The following is a 27,602-nucleotide window of genomic DNA, read 5'->3' on the forward strand; positions in this document are numbered from 1 at the left end:
CTTCCAATATTTCAGTAGCAAAAGTCCAATTGCTGATATTAAAATTAAAATCAATTTTGCTCCCTATTATTCTTTGAAGTAATATCTTGTATGGTCCACCAGATTTATAGATCCATCATACATAATAATAAATAATACCATTTTTATCCAATCCTTAATACTCCATTTCTTAATCTATTATTATCATTACCTTATTTTTTATCCAAATTAATTTAAATTTTAACAAATCCACATATACTCAGCATTATTACAATCACTCCAACATTTAGAATATAAATTCAAACAATACCATTTACATTTAATCCCAATTCTTCCCCATATTTCCAACAATATAAATTACCAAATAATTTGTAGCCATTTTCATGCTTAATTGTCCATTTCTTGTTCTGTTTTTATCAAGACACCCCAAAATCAAATAATTCAATTGTTAACAATTCAACCATATATAAACAGATAACATCACTACGTCATATCTCCAACATTTAAATTATAAATTCAAACAGATACAAATAAATTTTACAAACTCCAAATAACTATTCTTACAAACATATATAAGTTAACAAAAGGTAATTATAATCTAACCTTTCCCATAAAGAGAAACTCTGTTCATTTGAAATTGTTATTTCTTTACTCCTTGTTCTTTACATTTAATAACCACCTGACTCGATCTTTTCTCCTTTATATCCCCTACTTTTTCCAGTGCTTCTTCTGCATCAGTTTTAATCCCAACTATTTGATGTGGACTTCCAGCCTTTAATACATTAATATAAAAATCTCTTGCTTTAGGTACTGTATTAAGACAATATCTTCTTCCTATATGATTTACTGTTAAACCAGCTGGAACATCCCATCTAAACCATATCTGACGATTTCTAAGCTCATCCACCAAAAAAGCAAAATCCTTTCTACTTCTTAACATTTTAATAGGAATTTCTTTCAAAATTAGTATCTCTTGACCTAATATTTGGATTATATTTTTATAAGATGCTTGTAAAATTTCATTCCTCATCCTCCTGGTTGTAAAATAAATCACAATATCTCTTGGTAGCTGTTTCTGTCTGGCAACCTTAGAATTAACATGATATATTTTTTCAATTTGAATTACAACATCTTCTGGTTGCTTTCCAGTCACCTGTGCAAAAACCTCTGCAAAAATTTCTTTTAAATTCTCTTGCTTATTTTCTTTAAGTCCTCTAACTCTCAGAGCAAACGCCACTGATTTAAATTGCGAAACCACCAATTCATCATCTACCTTCTCCACCTTTGTCTGAACCTCCTCTATTTTATTTTCCAAATTCAAATTAACTTGATTAATTTCTTCTACTCTTTCATCCAACTGGATCACACATTCACATAGTCGTTTAAATGCTGCCAACACATCATTTCTTATATCCTCATTCTGATCTTTAATTTCCAGGATTTCCTCTTGAATCTGCTTAAATTTTTGATTTGTAACTGAAAATTGTGACTCCAAAGCTTCCTTTAAAAGTCCCTTTAATTTTTTTTTCATATCTTCCTGTAGCTTATGTATTTGAAATGACGAGACTCCACTATCCTTAACATTAAACTTTGTATCTTTAAGATCTATTTCTCAGTTTAGTTTTATACTTTGCAACAATTTCAGTAAGTCTGTAATCTTTTCAAAAAAAAAAAGAATATCTTATTCTCCTTATAAAATCTTCATGTAAGTGTACATTCCAACAAGTTTAAATGGAGCTAAGAGTGCTAGCCTTGTTAATGAGAACTTCCTTAACTTTCGCTTTCACGCCCTTTTAGATAGAAACGCCATTTTCTTATTCTTCTTAAGTACTCTTCTCAAGTACTATTTAAAAACAGAGTTAAGATCTGGTACTTGCATTTATGAACCTTCCTGACATTGCTCTGTCTGCGTTGCCATTTATCAATTTAAATTATCATATTGATCGCAGAGATGGTCGCGGTGATTTGGTCTGCTAAAAAGCAGACTCGTCCCAGATCCGGAGCTCTCGGCCTTGAAACAGGGAGCTCTCACCCTCAAGCCTCTAGAATCACTCCTGGGGCTTTCCAGGGAGCTCTACCTCCGTCCATACGCTCACCTTTCCTTCTTCTCCCGAGGGAAAGGTTTCCGAGCCGTCAGACAGCTGATTTGCGCTGTCTAGACAGCTCTAACGTGATCTTGGGGTTGGCAGTTTAAAAAGACCGTCTCCATCACCAGTGGAGCCAACCGGAAGTCCACGAAGTGCTTTTTTAAAAACAAACTATGCTATACTGTATGCACTATATAATCTACACACAATGTAGAAAATTTACATACACGTATGTTTATATTGTGTACTACTGCATTATATTATACTGTATATATACAATGTAACAGAAATTGGGTGAAAATTGATCATAAATGGAGGTGCATGGATTAAGGAATTGCATATGAGATTTTTTGGGGAATATGTGTTTGATACAGTTTTGGAATGCTTTTCTGACTTGAGCTGCTGATCTTCCTGTCCTTAGCAGCAGCGATCAAATCACAGAATCCTTGAGTAAGAAGAAGGACTAAAATTCAAATTTAAAACATTCTTTTAAAATCCCTAACATAACAAAAACTTAAAATAGAATTTTCAAAATATATTTGAACAGGCTAAACATATATTAAATTTAAATAAATATATAGCTTGCATAGGTAGTCCTCAATTTACAAATAATTACCACCATTCAAGTTATGACATCCTCAGAAACGGTGCTTTTTGCACAATCTCTTTCCTGAACCCAGGTTTCTGTTTTCAGGAAAAGAATCAGATGAATTGAGCCATAGTTCTTATTGACAAACTTATTAACAAATGACCAGGCCTGAATGGCATCCACACAGGGATTATTAAGGAGTTTAAAGTTGAAATTGTAGACCTCCTAACTAAAATATGCAACCTGTCTTGCAATACTTGTGCAAAGGACTGGAAAGTTAGCTAATGTAACTCTTTATTTTTAAGAATGCCCCACGGGGAGATGAAGGGGATTATAGGCCTGTCAGTTTAACATCTGTTCTAAAGAAGTTAGTGGAAACCGCTATTAAAGATAAAATTAACTTTTGAAGACACAGGCCTTGTTCAAGAATACCCAGCATGGGTTTTCTAAGGGAAAATCTTATCTAATTAATTGAACAGAGGTTTTTGAGGGTGTTAATAAGCATGTGGAAGGATGAACCAATAGGAACTGTCTGCTTAGATTTTTCAAAAAGCTTTAGATAATGTCCCTTTTTAAAGACTTTTCATTAAGCTTAACAGCGATGGAATAAAAGGGCATATCCTTTTGTGCACTAATCAAATCAAATCTTTTTATTACAAGCAAAGACCAGCATAAGAGGGTGGGATACAGTTAAAAAGCATAAAAATACATCAGAATAATTATTACATATGAAAAGTTAAAAATCTAAATAAAAAATCTAAAAGGATTCTAAAAAAAACTAAAAGGAGGAGCTGTGCACTGGCATAAGGAAGCACAACAAATGGAATCTATTTCACTACAACTGACTCTAGAATAATCAGCTGTGTGCTCATTAAAACTGGTTTATGGTATCAATATGTTTTATATTTTTTAGGTCTTTATATGTAATTAATGCTATTTAATAAGGAATTCTAGTAATAGAACTTGTATGGGTTGTGAAGATCATAGGGTTGTATCCAGTGGTGGGATTCAGCCAGTTCACACCACTTCAGGAGAACCAGTTGTTAACTTTCTCAGCAGTTTGGTGAACTGATTGTTGGAAGAAATCATTAGGCCAGAAAATCAGTTGTTAAATTATTTGAATCCCAAGACTGGTTGTATATGTAACTTATCACTAGGCCCATTACTACATGAAATGAGACTGTTTTACAAAATGGCAAGTGTAATTCAAGGAATAATTCATAAGATAATCACCACCACACAAAGATTTAGGCTTCCATAAAATACATTTTTACAATATATTATACTCCTGTTTTATTCCTCAGTAATTAACAAGGAGTTCTGTAATATATATACTACTGTCTTGCTTTTCCTCTCTGGTAATACATGTTTTTTGCCATTTGTATTACTGTCATAATGCCAAAATAGCAAGCAGCACAGTATTTTTAAAGCATTTAAACACTTTAGAAAATAAACAAAAAAGGAGAAACCTGCATTCCTGTTCTGGGTAAAACAAAGGGAATTGCTTCACATGCATTCTGAAACATCACAATACTCCATGCAGACCTCATTTAGCAACTTCCTCAGTCAGCAAATATTTGGAGTTTTAAAGATGAAAATGTAACTTTGCAATCAATGCCCACATTTATTATCTTTGCAACATCTCTCTTTCCATCGCATATTTGTCATTACAGTCTATTGGCAATGCTATTTTGTGCCTGACCCATTTTTTTAATCTTCCCCTCACAGAGTGAAGAGATTGCCTAAACAAACAATCTCTTTCTGAGCTGCTTTTCTCTGCAGTGCAGCAGTTTCTTAAAAAGTGCTAACTGCAAGTTAACAAGTCATTTTTGTGATCTTAATTAGTCTGCTTACAGCTGCCTGTAACTGACAAGACTTTAATCATATAGTAACATGGTGTCACTAAAGCCAATGATTTCTCTTAATGATTTAACTTTTGTTGCTCTTAAATAATATAAACAATGAATAGAGCAAATATGAAAATTCATTTATGGGAACACAAGATAGTAAGCATGTCTTCCCTTGTCCTTCTTTTCATTAAACTATAAATATTTTGGCTGTTTTTAACTATATTATTGTTTTATTATATGGTTTTTTGGCTTGTTTTAGTTGTTGTTGTTGTTGTTGTAGTTGTAACTGACAACTCTGTTAGTTGTCCACAATTATGTATCTGAGATGGGCAGCCATAGAAGTAAAAGTATTTCTTTCTTCAGTCCCCACCAGAATAAAATTACTGTCTTGCATTCTCTTAATATCATAGTAAAAACAATATCTATTTATTTATTTTTAAAATATATAATAAACATTTTAGGTTATTGCTATGCTGTATGCTGTTATGTATCTTAAGATATATATATATATATACATGTCACATATAAACATAGTTCATAAAGCATCACATTTTAGCTATGTTGTTGAACTGCGCTATTATTTTTAAAGTTATGTCTGTTGAAAATAGATTGCAGGTATTTGACTGTTAGCGCTCAGCATAAATAAAGGATTCTGTACTTTCTATACTATTAGCTTACATGTAATTTAAATTTCGTATTTGCTATATTTTGTATAGCTTTTCTCATTTTTATATAAAGGGAACAGACCTCTCTAGAGGATGGAGAGATTCCTTGGTTGCAGTACCATGAAGAAATTGAAAGTAGCAGTGATGAAGAAAATGATCAAGCTAGCCATTTTGTACATCCTGGCTTTTTTATGTTAGATGGGAACAACAATCTAGAAGATGATTCCAGTATGAGTGAAGACCTAGATGTTGAATGGAGGTTGGTAGAGTCTTCTGCTATCTCCGGTACTTTAACCTAGCTAAATGGTGATTGGGAACATAATCTGTCTTATATTTTATTTGAAATAGAATTGCATAATGAAATCCTTTGTCCATGTTAGGTGTAAGAGCTTCTTGTTAATGTCGTATCAGAAATATATGACAGTAGTGGGCATCAGAACCAAACTGGGCTTAATAGTAGTTGCCACTTGCTCCCTGATTGTCATCCTTTACATTGGATCCGGCCCACAGGGTACTTAGATCTGGCCCATGTTGCTGCCCTGGAAACAGCAAAGGACTGGCCCGCAGTGCTTCTGCCAGTGAAAACGGGCTCCCAAGCTCTGTTTTTGGTTGACACGGCCTCTTGCAACCGTCTGCCAGTGAAAATGGAGCTTGGGAGGGCCATTTTCACTGGCAAAGCACTCAGGCCACCACAGGAACCCTCAATGAGTGACATCAAGCTGGCCACGGCCACCCTCGCCCTTCCACCCCGGCCCCCAAAGGTCAAACACAACCTTGATGCGGCCCTCAATGAAATAGAGTTTGACACTCCTTCTTTACGTAGATCAAATGCTTAATAGTTTGAGAGAGATCTGAGTAAATTGGAAGCGTTACAAAATTAGAACGCTGAAAAAGGTGGGAGAGACAAAATAAGAAAATGTTATTTTGCTAGGTCTCTATGTAATTCCAGTTTCAAAAACTGAACTCATATGTTGGAGCTCATCTCACATGGGAATAAATGGCTTTTCCTGGCAAGGCTGTGTTCAGTTTGTCACTCAGTTCATTAATGTCCTGAAATTCTAGAAGTAGCCACATTAAACAGCTAATCTCTTACTGTTTACATTCTATTTATTTTCATGTCTGAATGTGAAATAGCAGAAATATTTATTTTTTCACCATGTATAAATTAATAATGTAAGGTCATATTTATTCAGAAACAAACTTTTAAGCATTGTTACACATGTTTTCATCCCTACTTAGAGATTAAAAAATAACACTATATTTTCCTATAGGCTACTTGATGAATTTGGGGATGGTCTTGGGGTTGCTCAAGCAATTTCATATGTGGATCCCCAGTTCCTTACTTATATGGCCTTGGAAGAACGATTGGCACAGGCTATGGAGGTAAGTTTTAAGATTAGATAAGGTGAGGAAAAAACATGGTGTGATGACCCAGGGAATGACACAAAGGCAACACAGCCAGAGAACCGATATGAGTCCCTTTATTATCACCAACCGTACCCCCAATGTTCCTTTCAACTCTCCGGCCTGGAGAGAGCTCTTCCACCAACCTGTAATAATCTTTGGCTGGCAATATCTCAGTCCCAAACGTAAGAAGAAAACTTCTAACAAAAAATCCAAAGGCAAGACAAGGTAATTAATCCGGCAGGGCAAGTAAAATAAGGAATTCCACAAGTAAAGTAGCACGGCAATAAATCAAGCCAGTTGAGAGGATCCCAGGATTCAGAGAAACACCAAATAAACTCAGTGTTTGTTCCTGACAAACGCTCCTCCCATTTTCCTTTCCTTTTAAACTCCACCAGCACCTGTGTCATGTAAAGAGGATCGGGTCCCTTTCCTCCGTCATAAGCCATGCAACCCACATTGCTCTCTTCTCCATTCCTCCCTGCACTGCCTAGGATGAGGAGGGCATGGGCCTTGTTCTACCTCTCCCCTGCTCTACCTCTCCCCTGCCTGATTTTGCTCTTCCCCAGTTTTTTCCACAGCCAATGGAAAAACTCTCTCACACTCTATCAGCCGTTTCTCTTCCCCTTCGGATTCAGACTCTGACTCTGACAGGGACATGATACATGGGTTAAGCCTGTTTATCATTAACTTCCACTGTGGATTTAGATTTTTTTTAATATATGTAATGTAATATATCTAATAATGCAATATATCTTTTTATCTAATCACTGTACCACAATTACCACAGAAAAAGTAACTCCAATATTGATGGTATTTACATTTCCTCCTTAAAATTCAGTTAATATTTACCGGTCACTATGCTGCATACAGATAATATCTGTAGTACCATTCAGTGTTGTGATAATGTTGCCATATCTTTTTAGCTTTCATGCATAGATAGTGTTCTGTTCCCCCCCCCCCCCACACCTCAGTCCGGGAGACATTTGAACTGACTCAATTAACCAGCAATTTAGTCCACAGCAGCTATCAGCTCTGGCAGCAGACCAGCGAACGTCTGCCAAAGTTTTCTTTATCTTCCCTGATGTTACCGGAGCAACCAGGAAGTCAGGAACAAACAGCAGTCCAGGCCAAATGCTCAGTCAAGTAGTTCAGCTCAAGTTTTCTCCAGTCAGTTTGTTTTGTCCATCATGAAGTAGTAGAGCAGCCTCTCCTGCTTTTATACCCTGTGGGGTTTGGCTCCGTGACTCAGCACTCTCTAGGTCTGCCCCACCCCTTCTTTTGTTGTTCCCGCCTCTCTTGTCTACGAAACCTGGGATCTAATCAGGACTGATTGTCCACAGCTGGTCTGGAAGTGTTGCCTGGGTGGGGGGAGATACAGGAGACAAGAGGCCTTGTCACCTCCTCCACCTGGCCTGCCTTTGGCTCCTAGAGCTGAGCCAGACAGGCCGGCCCTGCAGAGGGGAGCCCTGATGGCCCTTTTCCCTCACTCTCTGAGTCACTTTCTGGCAGGGGGCCAGGCCCGGGGGGGGGCTGGAGCCACAACAGATAGCTGCAATAGACAGCTATTGACACAAATATCTACAGGCTCCAGGATTTATGAACTGTATCAGATAAGTCATTCTACTTGCAGTAGGTGAATGCTATAGATCCGTGATGGCGAACCTATGGCACACATGCCACAGGTGGCACGTGGAGTCATATTGGTGGGCACGCGAGTGTTGCTCTAGCTTACCTCCGCGCGCACCGGGCAGCTGATTTTCGAGCCTTCTGGGCCCACCGGAAGTCTGGAAACAGGCTATTTCTGACCTCTGGAGGGCCTCCGGATGGATTGGGATGGCTGTTTTTGCCCTCCCCAGGTTCCAAGAAAGCCTCTAGAGCCTGGGGAGGGTGAAAAATGGTCCTACTGAGCCCACTGTGCCATCACATGCCAAAAAGTGGGGGAGTCACGCAGCCCCGGGGGGATGGAGCACATTAAATTATAGGTGTGGGCACACATGGGTATGACCACCCCCTGTGCTCCTCCCGCTTTTGGCACGTGACGGCAAAAAGGTTAGCATCACTGCTATATTTAGTCCTTGACTTACAACCAGTCGCTTAACAGCCATTTGACGTTATGAGAAAGTTAGGAAAAATTAGTCACAAACTATATTTGAAGCCTTGAAAAGTTTTGTACCATTCAGAAAGATTGCATTCTCTAGCTTTCTGGCTGGGAAGGGGAGGGGGGAGCATGGCTTCAAAATTATGGTAAGGATTGGCAGGTAGAGATATTTAAGCTTACATAGAATGTCAGTTTGGTATAGTAGTGAAGGTGCTGGCCTAAAAATTAATAGCCTAGGTGCCCCTTAGGCATGAAAACTGGCTGGGTGACTTGTGACCAGTCACTCTCTCTCATCCCAACCTACCTCACAGGATTTTTTGGGTAGGGAAATAGGAGGCATGTATAAAAATATAATGATAATGATGCACCTGGCTGTTCTATGAGTCAAGTGTACAGGTGTTCTAAAAATTGAAGAAGAATTATGCCCATATAATGTGGACTGAAAGTCTTAACTTTGTAAATTTGTAAATGTGCTGCAAATTTTTGCAATATGCATGTACCTGTATTGGATGGTTTGTCCTCTAAAAAAATGTGTCCCTTGCTAAAAGCTACTTTTGCAGCCAGAAGCTTTTTATTTAAAAAAATAACAGTTCCATTCAGTTGGAAAAAGAATAAAATGAACAAGGCAAGTAATCCAAATACTCCTGTTGGGGAAAATTAAATACATATTTTTCCAACTCCGCCAAAAAGTTGTGATCATATATTTGTTCCAAGACAGTTCTAATGAGAGTCTCATGCAATGGTGGTCTTCTGAAAAGAAATCAGGATGTTATTCAGGGGCACTACCACTTATTTATGCAAAATATTGAAAAGTGTGTTCTTCATGAACCTGAAGAAGACAGCCGGACAATGAACCAATTCATATCATGTATTCAAATTTGCTGGACTTAGCATCAGACACTATTATATTCAGAATCCACATTCATTTTGATCTAATTGTAAGTGCTTCATTAGGTGAGTGAAGACTGTCCATCAGATCTGAAATAAGAGGCAGTCGATTTTGTTTAGTAATGGTTACAGAGTTAGGAAGTCTTTAATGTTATTTACTAGTTTGTTAATTTGATTTTAAAGTTGCCCAACTTCAATTGACTATTGGCAGCTGACAAAATAATGAAAAATAAAAAAAAACAAAATACAGCAAAATAGACAAGCACAAAATGCAGAATTATTACAAAACAGCACTCCACGCGGCACATCAAAAAATAAAACATCAGAAACAATTGCCTAGTGCTGTCAGGAATTATTTTTCTTTGGAGCAAAAAAAAAAATAGGGGTGCAGAGATGTAGAAAGAAGGATAATTGAAAACTTCCTTCAAATTGTAGTCTGGAAACTCATGTAAAATAGCAAACGTTTGAATATATATGGAATGTTGCCTTTTGCCTGTGAGCTGGGCTGGGAGCTTGGAGTTGATGGTACAAGTTAAATGAAGAGGCAAATTAATTGCTACTACTTTCCTCAGAACATCAGCAAAATCAGTCTACTTTTTGTGCAGGGAAAGAGATTCAGGTAGCAGTGCAAGAGGGAGAGGGGAAGAGGGATGCTTACAAATAGTGTGACTGATATTTTTGACATGGAAAATAGATCTTTCTTCCCTTGCTTCCAGTGGACCTATGAATTAGAAATTATGTGCCCAGAATTATTGGAATGTGTAATTTAAGAAAGATATGAATATAGTGACAAGAATGTTGTATAATCATTTATTTTAGTTGCAGAGGAGTTGTACTTTATAACATAGGACCAATTCCAAGTGATGGCTTATCAATTGTTTCAATTAGCATGAGGTTGTCTAATAACTCGGTAGATAATTTAATATGATGCACTGTAGTCTCATCTATGAAATTAGCAGTTGTGCCAGAATCTAAAAGGGAGCTATATTTCTCTGCCTAAGGGGGAGTAAAAAGTTACAAGGATATTAAAATTCACTAGCCTGTTATAAGCTATTTGAGCTCATCTTAACTGACCAAGAATCCTCCTGCAGAACTCAAGAGGAGAACCCAGAGGTGGGTTGCTGCCGGTTGTAACACCAGTTCTCCTGGAACCGAAAATGTGAGCGCTTGTGAAGAATTAACCTCAGCAGGGCAAGCCTGTAAAAGCATAAATCAGGGTCTCTGGTTTCCTGCTGCAAACAGAGAAACCTATGTGAATGGGTTATTTCCAATAGAAGAGAATATATATAATTCAGGATTGAGCTTTGAGGTTTATAGTTTGGTTGCTTGCTGGTAGACATTTCATTACCCGACTAGGTAATATCATCTGTACTAATGAATACAGGGTTTGCTCCTTGTTTATATATAGCAGCTTGTCCTGCCAGTGTTGTGGGTGTATGGTTTTCCCCTTGATAGTTCTTTGATTGGGTTATTGTTTTCTGCTTGATTGGTGGTCTGATGTTAATCCCTACTTATCTGAGTATAGGTTGCTGGAGAGGATGGCTGATTTGTTTCAATGCCAAGCTTCCAGGAATTTCCTAGCATTTTTGGATTTAGTTTGGTCTAGGATGCTCAGTTTTTCAGTTAAAACTATGATGGGTCTGTCAATATGTTGTAGGATTAAGGAGTTTTTATTGTATCTTCTGACTGCTAATTGGTGTTCATGGGTGCACTCTGCTAGTCTTTTAACTATCCTACATAGTGTCTGTTATAGACTTACATTGTATGTTGTAGATGACTTACGTTTTTCTTCTGGGCTATTAGATTTTCTGGTTAAGATGCATTGAAGGACTTCAATTGGTTTGTGTGCTATGGTAATATGTGGTTGTAATACTCTTGATTATTTTTGAGATATTTGAGATGTATGGCAATGATAAGTTTTTCATAGCTTGTATTGATTGTGCTGTAGTGGGTTGAGTGATAAGGCACTTTCTGATAAAGTTGCATGGATATCGGTTTTGTTGGAAAACATTGTGTAGTGGTCTCTTTCCTTTTCCGAGTGTTCTGGGTTGCTGCAGTGCATTAGTTTTCAAACAGAAAGTAGGTAGTGAAACAGGTACTTCGATCTTAGTGAATTTGGCTAGATCGACAGTGTTGTTTAGTAGCAATGCCATGGATTCTTTCGCTAGTTCTGGATCTATGGATGTAAAAATAGTGTGACATCAAATGAAAGCATATTTCGTATTTTTCTCAGTATTTGGTTTGAGTCATTGTAATGGGGATTTAATAGAATATTGACTCCCCTCTGTGAGATGTCCTAACTTTTTTGCAAGTTCTTTGACTATCTTTCATGTTATGTTTCTTTCTTGTATGGCTGTGTTTCTTTCTCCCTAAAGAAAATTTAGGGAGATTATTTCATATGTTGTATATTGGGGTCCTTGGTAATGATAAAATTGGTTAAAGAGGTATGTGGGACTTGTATATTTTGAGAAATCGATAGAAGCATGGGAGGATAGATACACTGCTTTTCATCCACTGCTGTGTTTTTTGTGTGTGTGTGATTTAATCTTTCTTTGTTAAATTGTTGAGTGAGATCTTGATCTGATTGCCTGGTTTCTGCATTGGTTGGTATTTACTGAAGTGTAAGTTTCTTTGTCTTCCAGTAATTCTTTGTCTTTGTCTGTGTAAAGCTTGAATGCCAAGCTTCCAGGAATTTTTACTAGCATTTTTGGATTTAGTTTGATCTAGGATGCTCAGTTTTCCAGTTGAAAATATGACTGGTCTGTCAATATGTTGTAGGATTAAGTACTTAGCATCAGCGTTCGTCATGTATTATTTTCATAACAATTCAATCATTTCTTATTTATTTTATATTTTAATATTATTTGGGGAGATTAACTAAAAGGCAATAAAGTTAATAAATATTATTGAAATACTAGACAACCATGACCTGTTTCAGAGATATTTCCTTACATAAATAGAAAAAAGGCAAAAGATCACAGGAATATGAGCGACTTCCAAATTTCTGTTGGTTTCTCCATTGAGTTTCATTGTGGGAAGTGATAATGAACATCAGAAATTTTCCTTCCTTCCTTCCTTCATTCATTCCTTCCTTCCTTCCTTCCTCCCTCCCTCCCTCCCTCCCTCTCTCCCTCCATTTTCCTCTTCTTCTTTTCTCTTTCATCTCTACTTTCTTCCCTTTTTTTCTTCCCTGCTTCCCTTCCTCTTATTCCCTTCCTCTTCCCTCCCTCCCTTCCTCCCTGTTCTTCCCTTCCCTTCCTTTCAGGCAGGTATGTGGCTGCTGACAGGTATGGGAGGGAGTAAGGAAGTATGCAACTGGCCAGTGTAGTGCAAGTGCAGAGGGACTGGGGAGGGTGGACCATTTCTCCATTGAGTTTCTCTGCATGTTTCCCACAAATAAAGACTTTAATACTGGGAAGGTGGCAAGGAGCATTGGCAATCATATCAGCTCCTTGTGGGCTCCCCACTGACTTGTGAAAAGGTGTCAGGAAATGTTGAAAACGAGGTGCATGTGATTGTGGCTGATCATGACAGGATGAAAGCCATCTGAACAGCAGAAAAACAATTTCCCAAATTTAATTCCTTTGTGAGTATTAGTTCCCAACATTCTGCAAATTAGCCCATTTGAGATATCTTTGTTGGCAAAGTTTTGCCTTATGATGCAGTATTTTGTTCAATTGAAGATTACAAAGTATTAGACATAAGAGTTCTAGTAATATATAGATAACATGGTTTCTGAAGATTTATTTTTAAAATAACATTGATCATGAGTAATTTAAATTATAGATCAAAGTTTGTCACTGAATACTTAGCAAATAAAAAGTTATTTTATAATATTCCCATAACTTTTTGTTTTGTTTTAGTGGACAAATAGAAGTGAGCAATTCTGAAAACTTTCAAAAAAAAAAAAAGCTTAACTGATTTTAACAAATGCAAACATTTTTCCATTGTAAAATACAAAATTGCATATAGTATAGTGCTAACTTTTTTCCATGCTGCCTGTATTTTTCGCAATAAATATTTTATTTTAAGTCAACTTATGCTGACATTTGAATGCTTTCCCAACTGCAATTTTAGAATCTGCATATACGTATAAATAGAAAGATGTCACATCTGGATCTTCTGAAAATGATTGTATGTGTGCTTAAATATATAAATTCTAAATATGGACATTTTTATAAACCATCAGAAAAATGGTCAAATATAAATAAAGCATGAGTTATTGAGAGCATTGGCATCATGTTTGCTTTCTATTACTTAATGACAGTTTAAAGGTCTTTAAAACTCTACCACACATGCCTCCACTGTTCATATTAAGAGCTTCCAAAATATTTAAAATGTCAAAGAAGCAGATGCCATTTCTGATCAGTTTTATTGTCAAGATGCTTCTTCATTACCTTTGCAATCATGTTAATAGCAAAGATGTTAATAGCAGCAGCAATCTGCTGACAATGTTGATAAGCTCTGACATTTGTCATGTTCTGGCACTGGACTTGCAGTTGTTTCAAAATCCTGCTACCATATTTTTCGGACTATAAGACGCACCGGTGTATAAGTCGCACCAAGATTTTAAAGAGGTAAGTAAGGAAAAAAAACAGGGTTTCCCTCATCGGCCCCCAGGAGCACTCTGCAGGGCTCCCAAAAATGGCCCATTTTTGCAAAAAAATGGGGCGAGCAGAAGGTTTGGGAGCCTGCAGAGTGCTCCTGGGGGCTGGGGGGGGCAAAAACGCCCCTATTTTTGCAAAAAAAGGGCCCCTTTTTGCAAAAACGGGGGCATTTTTGCTCTCTCCAACTTCCAGGGGCACTCTGCCAGCCTCCCAAACCCTCTGCGCACCCTGTTTTCATGAAAAATGGGACGAGCGGGGCGGGGCTTCGGGAGGCCAAAAATGGCCGTATTTGGTGTATAAGATGTACCAACATTTCCACCCTCTTTTAGGAAGGAAACAAGTGCATCTTATACTCTGAAAAATACGGTAATTCTTCTCTGGGCTTTTTTAAATACAGTGATTTAAAAAACTAGCATCTTTTTCGCTCCCAAGTAAAAACATAATTTGAAATATATAGGAAACACAATATTTTAAATCCATAAGTAAATACACATAAATGATTTTGATATTTTAATAGATTTTACAGTTTAATAATTGCAATCCCTTTTTTCCAAGTACAATTAAATAAAATTAAATATTTTATTCCAGTGTATAATGCTAGGCAGTAAAGAACATTTAAAAACCATCTTAGCATTATCCCAGCACAGTACTTCAGTTGTTTTAAAGTAGGTCATCTTGTTAGTAAATGGATTATCTATTTCAGTTGAATTTAAAACAAGCCATTCTGTTTAATCTGTTGCCAAAGACTCCTTCTATTTCTTATGTTAAAATGGATTCCTATTCCTTACCACACTTCAGATCTTTTATATAGAGAAACCATTGTTAGTTGCTAATAGTAATAATTCCTTTTAGGAGATTTTGAGCTTCCTGAGCTTTGTGAAAAGCAATACTGTACAACTTTTGAACCAAGCAATGCATGAGTCTGTACATTAAAAAAGTGTATATTCTTTGAAAATACTGTGTATGCTTGATAAATGTGGCTTAATTTCAGTAGGAAAACACCACCAATGTAACCTGGAAGTTGAGTCATGGCAACTGAACTTGTTTTCTTTTGTGGTTTGAAACATTTTTCACTGCTTCTTCAAGTAGCTTCTTAGTTGCCATGACTCATCTTCCAGACAACTACTGCAAATCTTCATTGACATATTGCCAAGCACCAGTGTAATGTAAAACTGCTAGTCAAATATTATTTTCTCATTTAAAACATATTATTATCATTTCTCAAGATACTGCTTTAAGCAACTTAAATCCATATTAAGAAATTTTCAATAAAATGTTTATAGTTCTAGCTAAAAAATAAAAATAAGTTATAGCCAAATAAGCTTTTATACACCATTATAAAACATTATGCTTCTAAAAATCTATTCTATGAAAAATAATAATTATGCTTGTTTGCTATATTGTAAAATTATGAAATAGCATAACTTTCATAACTAACTTTCAACATTTCATTAGTTACTTGTGATATGTTAAGTGAATCAGTCAACTTTACAATAAGACTGTTCCTCTTTTCTTGTGGTGAGTGAGAGTAAGGTATAAGATGCTGTATATCGGGGTGCCAAACTGGCTGCCGGATGCGTCACATGCAGGCTACTCCTACCTTGGCTCCGCAAAGGCAAAAAAGTCGCAATATGTCACATGATGCGATTGAGTTTTGACAACCGTGCTGTATATCATTAACTAACTGAAATGCGTAGAAATTGTTATTTGTTGAGAAAAAACACCAAAAAGCCAAGGCAGCAATTTATGACATGAGGAAAATTCCCATAGTTAATGGATTTTGTCTTTTATACTGCCCTTGTAAATTTAAATATCTATTTTGACATCATGTCCAGCTTAGTAAAGTGTACTTGGCATCTTGAATTGGATGGATTTTTGAAGTTTCAAGTAATTATGTAAATTTTGACAAATGATAGGAAATCTTAGGAAGATGAAATACAAGGGTAGATAAAAACAGACTCAACTGCATCTTCTCTAATTTGAGATTTTCTCTGTATTAAGTTATATTAGACTTGCTTTGAATTTTCTCTCCAGGTTTCATTGATCTGAAAATGTTTGAAGAACCTTGTATATGAATATTATTAGTTTTGATAGTTTTAATATATCTGTACTCTGGTAATGACAATAAAAACACCTCTAGCTAAACCTAATACTTGGAGGTTATAATTTGAAGCAAACAACCTAAAATAGTTTACCAGCACATACAAAACCATTGTCCATTTAAATGAAAGCTTTCATTTAGTTGGGGCGGGACAGGTAGATCCCTTCAGTTGTACTACTCCCAAAGCAAAAGTATTTTCTAATTTTCATAAGTAAAATTCTATAGTTAGGTGTGGGGTACAATTTTTAAGAAAGTTGTGCTCCTCCCTTCACTAACCTGAATCTTTTCAAATTCAGGTAACGAGCATGTTCATGGAAATGACTTATCAGCGTCTACAGGTACTTGCAATTTCTGATTGCCTACATTCCACATGTAGATAATATACTTAAATTGAGAGGTAGGCAGCATTTTATTTGTATTTATTTTTGTGGTTGAGTAAGTCACTTACGTGTGAGTGTGTAGCAGTGATCTCTTAAAATGCATTGCACTGCAGGAAATTTTTGCATGGAGGTTTTGGAATTCCAAACATTCTAATTTCTTTAAAATGACATAGTTTGAAATGTTAGTAGCATGACGTAATTAGTACATATTATTGGTATTGATTCTTGCAGTTATTTAAGCTATCTCAGTTCTACCTTAGCTACGATTCTGCTCGTATATATGTTGGAAATCATATTAGATGTACCTTCAACAAAAATCCAGATGGATATTGTTTTGGTTTTACTTCAGACAATCCACCAGAAGCAACCGATTTCTATATGTTTAAGGAAAGGTTTACAACTTCAACTGAAAATACACCCTTTCCATAAGAACTATATTTTAATAAAATTGCTTTAGAAACAGTAACTGTGTATTCATACTGAAGGCTTTAAAACTCTGCACATTGTAATGATAATAGCATGTAGGATAAGTATACCTGAATTTTACAAAACAAGAAGGGGACTGACTAGAGTGAGTTTGACAGTTTGATTTCATTCGTGTAGAATTAATATAAAAATTAGCCAAAAAACAAAAACCCAGCAACCATATCATTTTGGCTTCCGCCGTTAATGATAATTTAGCTACATCAATATCGATGCATTAGGAGTGATGCACCTGTAATAACTGTTATCTACAATGATTTCCCACTTATTTTATTTTAATCCAGTTTAGCATTAAAATATGAAATTGCTGTGCATTTTAAGGCCACAGAACTCTGCGAGGAGGCTTTCAGTGGCTTGGAACAAGAAGAAAATTTAGGGAGATTATTTCATATTTCATAAATGGGATTTTTGAATGCTTTACTACTTTCTGGATTATTGCTACATAGATCTATATTATTTAGAGAGGTAATTAGCATAAGAATGCCATTAAGTACATTTGTAGCCTTATGTTATAATGCTATGATGATAACTTTTAAGTTACTTTAAGTAAAATGTTAAGATACCAAGATCTGCTTTTTAATGGAAACATTTTCTTTATCTAAATTATGACTAACAATAGCATTTAGGTTTATATACTGCTCCAATATTCCACTCTCTGGGCAATTTGTTGACTCAACAAAAATCCAGATGGATATTGTTTTGGTTTTACTTCAGACAATCCACCAAAAGCAACCGATTTCTATATGTTTAAGGAAAGGTTTAGAACTTCAACTGAAAATACACCCTTTCCATAAGAACTATATTTTAATAAAATTGCTTTAGAAACAGTAACTGTGTATTCATACTGAAGGCTTTAAAACTCTGCACATTGTAATGATAATAGCATGTAGGATAAGTATACTTGAATTTTACAAAACAAGAAGGGGACTGACTAGAGTAAGTTTGACAGTTTGATTTCATATTGCCCCAAACAATCTGGCTCTTCATTTTACCAACCTCCCAAGGACAGAAGACTGAGTCAGTCTTGAGCACTATCAGGACTGAACTCCAGACTGTGGGCAGAGTTTGCCTGCAGTACTGCAGTTTAACCACTGAGCCACTAGGGATCTATCTATCATATTTGGATGGGCACTTTAACTTTTTTAGTTTTAGCTAATTTTTAGTTTTCCCATTACGCATATATTTTAACTTTCGTTTTTTCAGTGTTATGCAAGTTATCAAAAAAAGCCCCCTACTTTGGACTCAATTTGAAAGTTAACTGACTTCTTGACATCACAGCAGGGGGGTATCTTCACTTTCAGCACTTTCAGCAGTAACACTACTATATTCTTGTTTAAAGGCTATGGATATCAGGATATATTAAATTGAACTCTTCACCTAGCAATGGTAATTGGAAATGGCAACTCTATTGCTAAGTGATGCATAAAGCACATCACATGATCATGCCAACTTTACAACAACTGTTATGGCAGTTGCAGTTGCTGCTGTGACTATGCAAGATTATGAATCCTGCAATTAGTACAGCATCTCAGGATCATGTGATTGGCATTTGCAACCTCCTGCCTCCTTCCCCACAGGCTTTGCTTGTCAGATACAGGCAGTGAAGGTTGCAAATAGAAATCACATGACTGCAGGACACTGCAGTGTCATAATTGTGACCTGTTGCCAAATTCTCAGCATGTGATCACTTGACAAGAATGCTTTGACCACCCAACTATAGCCACCCTAAGTCACCTTTGTTCAGCCTCTTGTACTTTTGTACAGTCGCTGAACGAATGGTCATTTATCAAGGACTATCAGTATCTTTTAAAATATCTTTTTAATGAATAAGATGAGACTCAACAAAAGATTTTGTTTTATGCTTACTGAGTATAAATTGGTTCTTACTGTTTTTGTCTCAAAGGAAAATATTCATTTAAACTATGTTAGCCAAAAAAGATCTGCATAAAACACATCAGAGATAACATTATTTTCCTCATATTTTTCTTATAATTTGATTAAAGAACAAAAAGCTTTTAAAACATTTCTGTAGCTAACTTGCTGTGTTCATAAGAATTATTAATTATTGCTATTGATTTTTTTAAACATTAGGCTTTGTAAATTGAAATTTAACTTATTTAAAAGCCAAAATATGTCAACAAATAAATCATGAGACTTCTCTCTAAGTTTAAATTAGCATTGTTGATAGAAGATGTCACTCAAGGAAGAACAAAAATTCATCTTTAATTTCAAAAACATGTCTTTATTTTGATAGCCATCAAGCCATGAAGTATAAAAAGAAATATTCAAATTCATTTCTCTTTTTTGCCTGAGATGATGATGATAATGGTAACAACAACAATATAATTTGAAGTATAAATTATAGAATGTATATACTTCAATACAGTCTTGAACAGTCTAGCACTACTGAACACAACATTCTACAAAGTAAGGCCAGTATAGTACTCTGTACTGCTTGGTCCAACACATCTGCTTGCTCCACACATCTTTCCAGTTAATATTGCTTTGAATAATAAAATCACTGATCGCCCAAAATGTCCTCAGGTGTTTTTTGAATAAAGCCTTTGAAACCATATCTAGTAAACTAACTTTTTGCCAATAGGAAATAGATAACTTGTCTTGATTATTGATTGGAAAGTTCATACGTAACCAAAACTTTTTTTATTGGAAGAATACATTATTAAGTGTAATTTTTTTAAAGTCGAAAATAATTCTTCGATAGCTCTTGGTGAATCATACTTAAAGGTATTTGATTTTTTTTTAGGGAAGCATCCTAATTACCGTATATACTCGAATATAAGCCGATCCGAGTATAAGCCGAGGTCCCCAATTTTACCCCAAAAACTGGGGTAAACTGGGGACTCGAGTATAAGCCGAGGGTGGGAAATGAGGCACCTACCGGTTGGGGAAAGCCTCCTCCCTCAGCTGAGAAGGCTGGCGGCCCCGCCCGCCTCTCACTGCACCGCAGGGCTTCCGTCCGCAAAATGTGAAAAAAAAAAACTCGAGTATAAGCCGATATACTCGAGTATAAGCGAGGGCTTAAAAAAAAACACCTCGAGTATAAGCCGTATATACTCGAGTATAAGCCGAGGGGACGTTTTTCAGCACAAAAAACGTGCTGAAAAACTCGGCTTATACTCGAGTATATACGGTAGTTCACTTCAAAAGATGCACAGGTAGTTCTCATTATCCAAGATTGTTAGTTCATGTACAAATTGACAGTCAGATTTTTGTGTATCCATAAAGTTAATTCTTTTAAGGCTTAAGTGGCCTGATTACCAATACTGTAGTTGGAAATTTCAAAGCAATGGTTACTTTATTCCCTTCTGAACAGAATATTGGCAAGTTTGCAACTCTTCAGAATATAAAGAAAATGAGTATCTGTATATTTCCCAAGAAGTAGTATTTTTTTTCCCCACAAGAACTGATACTGAGTCATAGATCACATTTTGGAAATACTGGTTTATAGGTCAGTTTTCTGTGCATTCTGACATAACCGCAGCTTCTATAGCTTGCATTGTTAGAAATGACTTTATAACAACTGGAAGAAAGGTATATTAATTTGGAATTAATTCTGAGCTTCAGATAACATACATAGAAAGGATTTTTCGAAATGACCATCACAGCATTAGTATTTCCTATATTATTATTAACACGCTCTGATGCTAAGGAGTTCTATTCCCCCTCCCCACCTGAAAAGAAATCTGTTCCAAATGCAAAACACAAGCAGAGGAGAGGAGTTTCACTTTCAGTTTTACTTTCACAGCAGCAACCAGGGGATAGGATATGGGAGGCTTCTGTGGGCAAGCCTGAGGGAGAGAAGGAGGATAAGATAGGCTTCTGGGGGGCAAGTCTGAGGGAAAGAAGGGGATAGGATAAGGGATCCTTCTGTGGGGCAAGGCTGAGGGAGAGAAAGGGGATAGGATAGGCTTCTCTGGGGCAAGGCTGAGGGAGAGAAGGGGATAAGAGAGGCCGATTGTAACTACTCATTAATTTTCAAGCTGTAAGTGTTGATTTATCAAGCCCCATTACATAGTTTCGTAGTGAAGCATATATATATATGTAGGTCTTTGGTTGTTCGGGTTTTCTCCCGTGTAAAATTGGAAGTGTCTTGGTGAAGTTTCGACGAAGTCTCATTCGTCATCTTCAGGCTTCAGCTTCGTGCTTCTGGGAGCAATGTATGATCGCAGCTGTTTCTTCCTTTTAACTGCTAGTGAAGGTTTGAACTGATTGGGTGGGAGCTTGGCTGTTCTCTGATTGGATGGGGGTTTTTTTGTGCTCTGATTGGCTGGGGATGTTTCCTGTTTGGGTGGGAGCTTGGTTGTGCTCACTTTAGTCTGTGTTGCAGGGGGATTTCCCTGGTCCAACACTTCTTCCCTGGTCCAACACCTTAAAGTCACAGGACATGATATTGACTTTAAAAAGACCAGAACTATCGCCAAAACTGAACACTTTAACAACAGAATAATCAGAGAAGCCATTGAGATAGAAAAACGCCCACACAGCATGAACAAACGAGATGATACCTCCCGCCTACCAGCCATTTGGAAACCTGCCCTTATTGACAAATGAGTCCCTAACACGAGGAATTACACCAGACTCACACTCACGAGGTCCACACAGGATGTCACCACCGCACATCCACCCAGAAAGCAAACCCAAACCCACACTGATCATGAAGCATGACCAAGGACCAGAAGCCAGACCGCAGCTGCAACATTAGCCATTTCAAACCCCTCCAATCCATACATGCAGCAGACTGACACCCACTATGAAGATGTAGCACGACCATGAATCCAAACAACAGCAATGCAGCTCACCAGCTCAAATCCCCCTGTAACACAGACTAAACTGAGCACAACCAAGCCCCCACCCAAACAGGGGACACCCCCAGCCAATCAGAGCACAAAGAAACCCCATCCAATTAGGGCACAGCCAAGCTCCCACCCAATCAGTTCAAACCCCCACTAGCAGTTAAAAGGAAGAAACAGCTGCGATCACACATTGCTCCCAGAAGCACGAAGCTGAAGCCTGAAGATGACGAATGAGACTAAACGTCGCCAAGACACTTCCAATTTTACACGGGAGAAAACCCGAATAACCAAAGACCTACATATACACACACACACACACACACATCTATCTATCTATCTATCTATCTATCTATCTATCTATCTATCTATCTATCTATCTATCTATCTATCTAATTGAACTACAAGTAATTTCTCAATTCTTTTCATGTATTCACTTTCCCACTTTTGTGTCTACATCAATGCTGTGTGCACAAGGGCATTTAAATATTCATCAGTTTCTTTTCATTTTGTGCAGAAGGCAGAAGAATCAGGCAATTGAAAACAAGGCATGTCTAATTGGAAACAGAAACTTTGGCCCAACTATATAAAAGCAATACATGGCACTGTTTAAATTCTTACTGTGCAATGTATGAAAGCATAATATCAAAGATTTAATTAATAATCTTAGCAATGAAGTAACAGTGTTACCATCTAACACTGTTGGATTGGGTTGTGGTTTTTTCTCAGACAGTTTGTCATACACTAACTACAGAATCATTTTGAATGTAAATGTTACAGTATAACTTAGTTTTAATTTATTATACTTGTCATAAAGTTTAAGAAAATGTAATTTCAAAAGTGCTTAAAAGATTACATTTTCAAAGTGTGTACTTTCTCACTCTGAACAATATTCAGAGTTAATTTATTAGATTAGTTGCACGATGCAGGGGTGAAATCTACTTATCTTCCTTACCGGTTTGGAAGTGCGCACGTGCGCATGTCACATGCACGCACAGACCTGCGCATGCACGCAGACTGCGCATGCACAGAAGGTAAAAAACACATTACTTCCTCGTTAAAACCAGGAAGTAATGACACGCGGGTGGGTGGAGCTTTGCTCCGCCATTGCTACCGGATCGCCGAACTATCGGCCACAATCACTACCGGATCGCATGACCAGACCGATCTGGGAGCATTTCACCCCTGATATGATGGTTTCCTAGTTTTACAATGTACAGCTAGACTCTTGGGAATATTAGCTCTTGGTTTTTATTTGATTATTTGTTCATTTGTTGTGTGCATGGGCAAAGAGGCAAACAATATATGTATATTAAGACACCATGGTAAATGTTATTTTTATTTCATTGCTTTTTTAAACAGAAGCTGCTATCCTAGTCACCTTATGTACTATGCTATGATGGTTTTGAATATGTTGCTTTCATTGTAAACAATCATGTTTCTAAACTGCCAATAGTGGAGTTTATCAGTTGAGATTTTTCTGTGCAGTGGTAACCAACTAGTAATATGAATTGAGGAGCAAAAAGTGTTTTATTCTGGATTCTCTCAAGCTAAATTAATTCATCTAGTAACTTTCTTACTTGATTAATAGTTATCTGAACTTTGAAAATGTCCCTATGAACGGACTTTCATTAGATAGGTAAAGAATATTTTATCATATGCATAGATAATTACAATAATGCATTTTATTGTTATTGACCCAGCAAAGTGAGATTCTGCCAGATATATGAACAACTTCAGTGAAATACAGTAAAATCTTGAATTAACAGACTGGGGAAAAGGAGGTCTGTTCAATCCAAAGATCCATTAAATTCAAATTTATCTCAATGACATTATGAAGGCTATTATATAATGGACATATTTTGTGAAAGGACATAAATGAATAAATGGAGCTTATGGAAGCACAGATAATTAATTATATTGCCAGAATTGGTTTCAAACCTTCTAAGAACAAAAACCTTAGAATTTGGCTTGATACAGTCAGCTGAGGAATTCTGGGAGTTGAAGTCCACAAGTCTTAAACTTGCCAAGTTTGGAAACCCCGGATGTATATTTTCTTAAGAACTGCAAAGTGCTTTGTAATTAATGGATAGAATATCTTCCCAGTATCTTCTCAGAGACATAAAATAAATGTACTAGCCATTCCCTATGCTTTCTGATCCATTATTGAATATGAAATTTGGCATTTGTTCACCAAGCTTGGCAATCTTTTCATATTGTATAAATTTGGGGTTTGATAAATGAAAACATGACTGAAAGTATAACAAATGGAACCAAGATGAAAAACAAGCCTTCTCCAACTTGCTGTCTTTCAAATAAGTTGAACTGGAATTCCACAATTCTAACTAGTATGGAAATTATGTTTGCAATCTGAGAAAAGGGGTGTTCAATTCCAAATATATGGAACTGCTCTTTATATCATAGGCAATTATTTTACATAGATTTGTCTTGGCTCTCAGCTTGGTGGTGACCTGTCTCTCCATAAACATTCTAATAAGATTTTTTTGGAAAGTTATGAACTAGATAGTAGTGGCTGCTTAACTACTTCATATAAGCATGCATGGTGGACTGTGCTTTTCTCCTGAGCAATACTTACATTGATCAATGACTGAAATAAAGATTTGACTTAATGAACACATGCATTAAGAGAGATGGTTATTGCTTAAAAATGTAGAAAACTGAAAGAGAAATGTCTGTGTGTGGCATTTCAAAAAATGACATTATTTATATATACCTCCTTAGTGTTAGATTATTGAAGCCACTATTTTTATGGTCCAATTTCAAGTTACAACTGCAAGTAATTGAAAAAAATGTCATAATTCATGACATTGTCACACTGTTACTAAAGCAATTGAAATTGGAATAGACAGTTACCCACCTTAATAAAATACACTCAAGTTAATTAACAAGGTTTATATTATAATTTCTCATAATTTAATTAATTTTTACTATAGAACTTTGTTAATGTCATGTATATTGATATGGCCTTTATTTCTGCAAAATAGAAGCAATTAATTTATATCTAGTTTATAGTTTATATACTGAATCCTATACAGTGATTGCACAGAGACACATACTTACATGTATATATAATTATGTGCTTGTTTCTTTTCATGTATTTTTCTAGACCGCTCTGGCACATCTAGAGTCTCTTGCAATTGATGTTGAGCAGGCTCATCCACCAGCTAGTAAAGAGAGCATAGATTGTCTGCCCCAAATTATTATTACGGAAGATCACAACGGTAAGGATAAATTCCATACTCACTGTTTTGGTCAATTAACTTTATATGATCTAATATTATGATACGTTATTATCTTTTACAACTTAAGTTGGTCGATTATGACTATTTTCAAAACTATTTTAATTTATTAATAACTTTTTCACCATAATTTTTAATAACCTAGTTTTACATTTGTAAACTAATATGCACATTTTTTTCCTAAGCTGTAGGGCAAGAGCAGTGTTGTGCTATTTGTTGTAGCGAGTACATCAAAGAAGAAATTGTAACAGAGCTTCCATGTCGCCACTTCTTTCACGTGACATGCATAACGCTTTGGTTAAAAAAGGTGTGTAATTACGTTATAGTCTCATGCTGCTTTAAAACTAGTTTTTTTAAAAAAATATGTCTATATCTCTATCATTGTCTCTCTCTTTCTCTCTCCCCCATGTGTGCCTGTCTGTCTGTCTGTCAATATCTATCTATTTTCTGTGGCCACCCATCTATCACAAGAAACTCTGGGCCAACAATAATAAAAAATACAGAACAAAAATATTTTTAGACAAACAACAACAAAAGCCCAATGTTGAGACTCTGATAAAACTTGCATTCATCAATCAAACATAATAAGCTGATCCCATCCATATCCTGGTCCCAGTACCTTGCCAAAAGCCAGATCTTTTTGAAGATCTGTTTTCTGGAAGGCCGACAGGGTTGGACCTATCCATATCTCTAAGGCGGGCTGTTCCATAAGATAGGCACTGTGACAGACAAGACATGCTTCCAAGGTTCCACAGGTGACCGTTTCATAAGGGAATTTGTTGCATTCCTACCCCATTAGGGGTAGGCAATTGCATAAGTAACCTGACCCTGAGCCATGTAGCATTTTAAAGATGATAACCAGTACTTTGAATTACATTCAGAAGCTTAACGGAAGCCAGTGTAGTTCATCAAGGCATGGTGTTACCTAAGCGTACTGTGATATGATCACTACTGCCTCTGTATCTTCTAAATGCTTTCAAGGACATCCCCACATGCAGCATTTGCGGTAGTCCAGTTGACTAAGGCGTGAGTGACCTTGAGCAAGGTCTCCTGATCTAGGAAAGGGCACAACTGGTACATGAGATGTATTTAAGCAAAGCTCTCCTAGCCACAATTAAGCCCAGAAGAATCTTCAGATTGTGCACCATGTCCAACTACTGGTGGAGCATAATTGTAATTTCAGGCAAAGTTAAAGATGGCAAATCACTAGATGGGGGAGAGGGGGCAAAACGCACAACCATTGAGTCTTGTCAGGGTTGAGTTGAACCCAGATTATCTCTTTTAGATTTGTATGCCAGGCACTAAGAAATGCCCATTGATTTTGCTGTTTAAGATCAGTCTTTAGTTCTAAGAACTAAACTTTTAAGAACTTTAGTTCAGTCTTGGTTGGAAACACACCAACAATAGCGCTGTATATTGATGTGCATAATGGTGATTAGCTGTATTGGTATGTATCTCACAAGGTTGCTATTGTGGGTAAAAAAAGCAGCAGAAAGATGTGTTAGAAATGTTTGCTGCCTTGAGTTATTTGTAAGAGTAATAAAGCAGGATACAAATAAATAATCTTTAAAAAAATAAATTTAATGTTTTCTAGGCTTGGGCAAAGCATTTGAAAAGATGCTTTGCAAAATGAGTTGTATGATCCAAGCATTATCCTTGAAGAGTTAAATTATTTCTCAAAAGGCTTAAGATTCCATGCTATGGATCACTATGAAAGAGACCAGAAATATCATTTCCACTAAGTACCAGGCAATTAAATACATCTTCATATGCCCTAATAAGTGAGTTGAATACTGTTAAGAACACTCAGTCTACCTAGTAAACAGTTTCAAATTGACAGCTACCCAATGTAAAGAATATACAGTCACTTCCAGATCTCACAGCACTTCTGATGTGTGTATGTGTGTAGTAAAGAACTAGAGAGAAATGAATTAGGTGTCACATAGAGATTGCCATTTGATCAGAAAATATCTCAATTTAATTTAAATGTATTTGCCTGCTTCCTAGGATAATATATGGTAGATTTTAAATACACGAATCTTATGTAGTGTCTAATACTAAGCACCTTATTAAAACACCTAACGATATCATGTAACATTGAAAGTAAAAGGAGAAAGGGATGGCAGAAGAGAGATGGTTGGATTCGTTGATGCAATGAACATGAATTGGTGCAAACTCCAGAAGACAGGGGAGGACAGGGGAGTCTGGCATGCTCCATGGAGTCGCAAAGAGTCGGTCATGGCTTCATGATTGAACAACTATCTCACATGAATATATTCTTTAATTAAAATTAATACTTTTATCAAAAATAATATTTAATTATACCATAGAAACCACTACGAAGCCGACATGAGCCTTTTAAAGGAGGCAACATTAAGATGTGAATCTCTGTCTTTT

At 36.4% G+C, this 27,602-nt stretch overlaps 1 protein-coding gene across 10 annotated transcripts in view; it reads left to right on the forward strand.

Annotated features, from left to right (window-relative positions):
• PJA2 (praja ring finger ubiquitin ligase 2) overlaps nucleotides 1–27,602 on the forward strand; it is a 50,328-nt gene that overhangs the window by 18,107 nt on the left and 4,619 nt on the right. For 9 of the 10 annotated variants that reach the window (XM_058167472.1, XM_058167465.1, XM_058167469.1 and 6 more), the window contains 5 exons: nucleotides 5,244–5,429; nucleotides 6,442–6,553; nucleotides 16,568–16,609; nucleotides 25,073–25,187; nucleotides 25,391–25,512. In XM_058167472.1, the coding sequence (XP_058023455.1) occupies nucleotides 5,244–5,429; nucleotides 6,442–6,553; nucleotides 16,568–16,609; nucleotides 25,073–25,187; nucleotides 25,391–25,512 (577 nt within the window). The remainder of the gene's footprint in view (nucleotides 1–5,243; nucleotides 5,430–6,441; nucleotides 6,554–16,567; nucleotides 16,610–25,072; nucleotides 25,188–25,390; nucleotides 25,513–27,602) is intronic. The other variant, XM_058167466.1, reaches the window with a different exon arrangement.

This window comes from Ahaetulla prasina, chromosome 2, assembly GCF_028640845.1.
Source record: "Ahaetulla prasina isolate Xishuangbanna chromosome 2, ASM2864084v1, whole genome shotgun sequence".
In the NCBI taxonomy this organism is placed as follows: domain Eukaryota; kingdom Metazoa; phylum Chordata; class Lepidosauria; order Squamata; family Colubridae; genus Ahaetulla; species Ahaetulla prasina.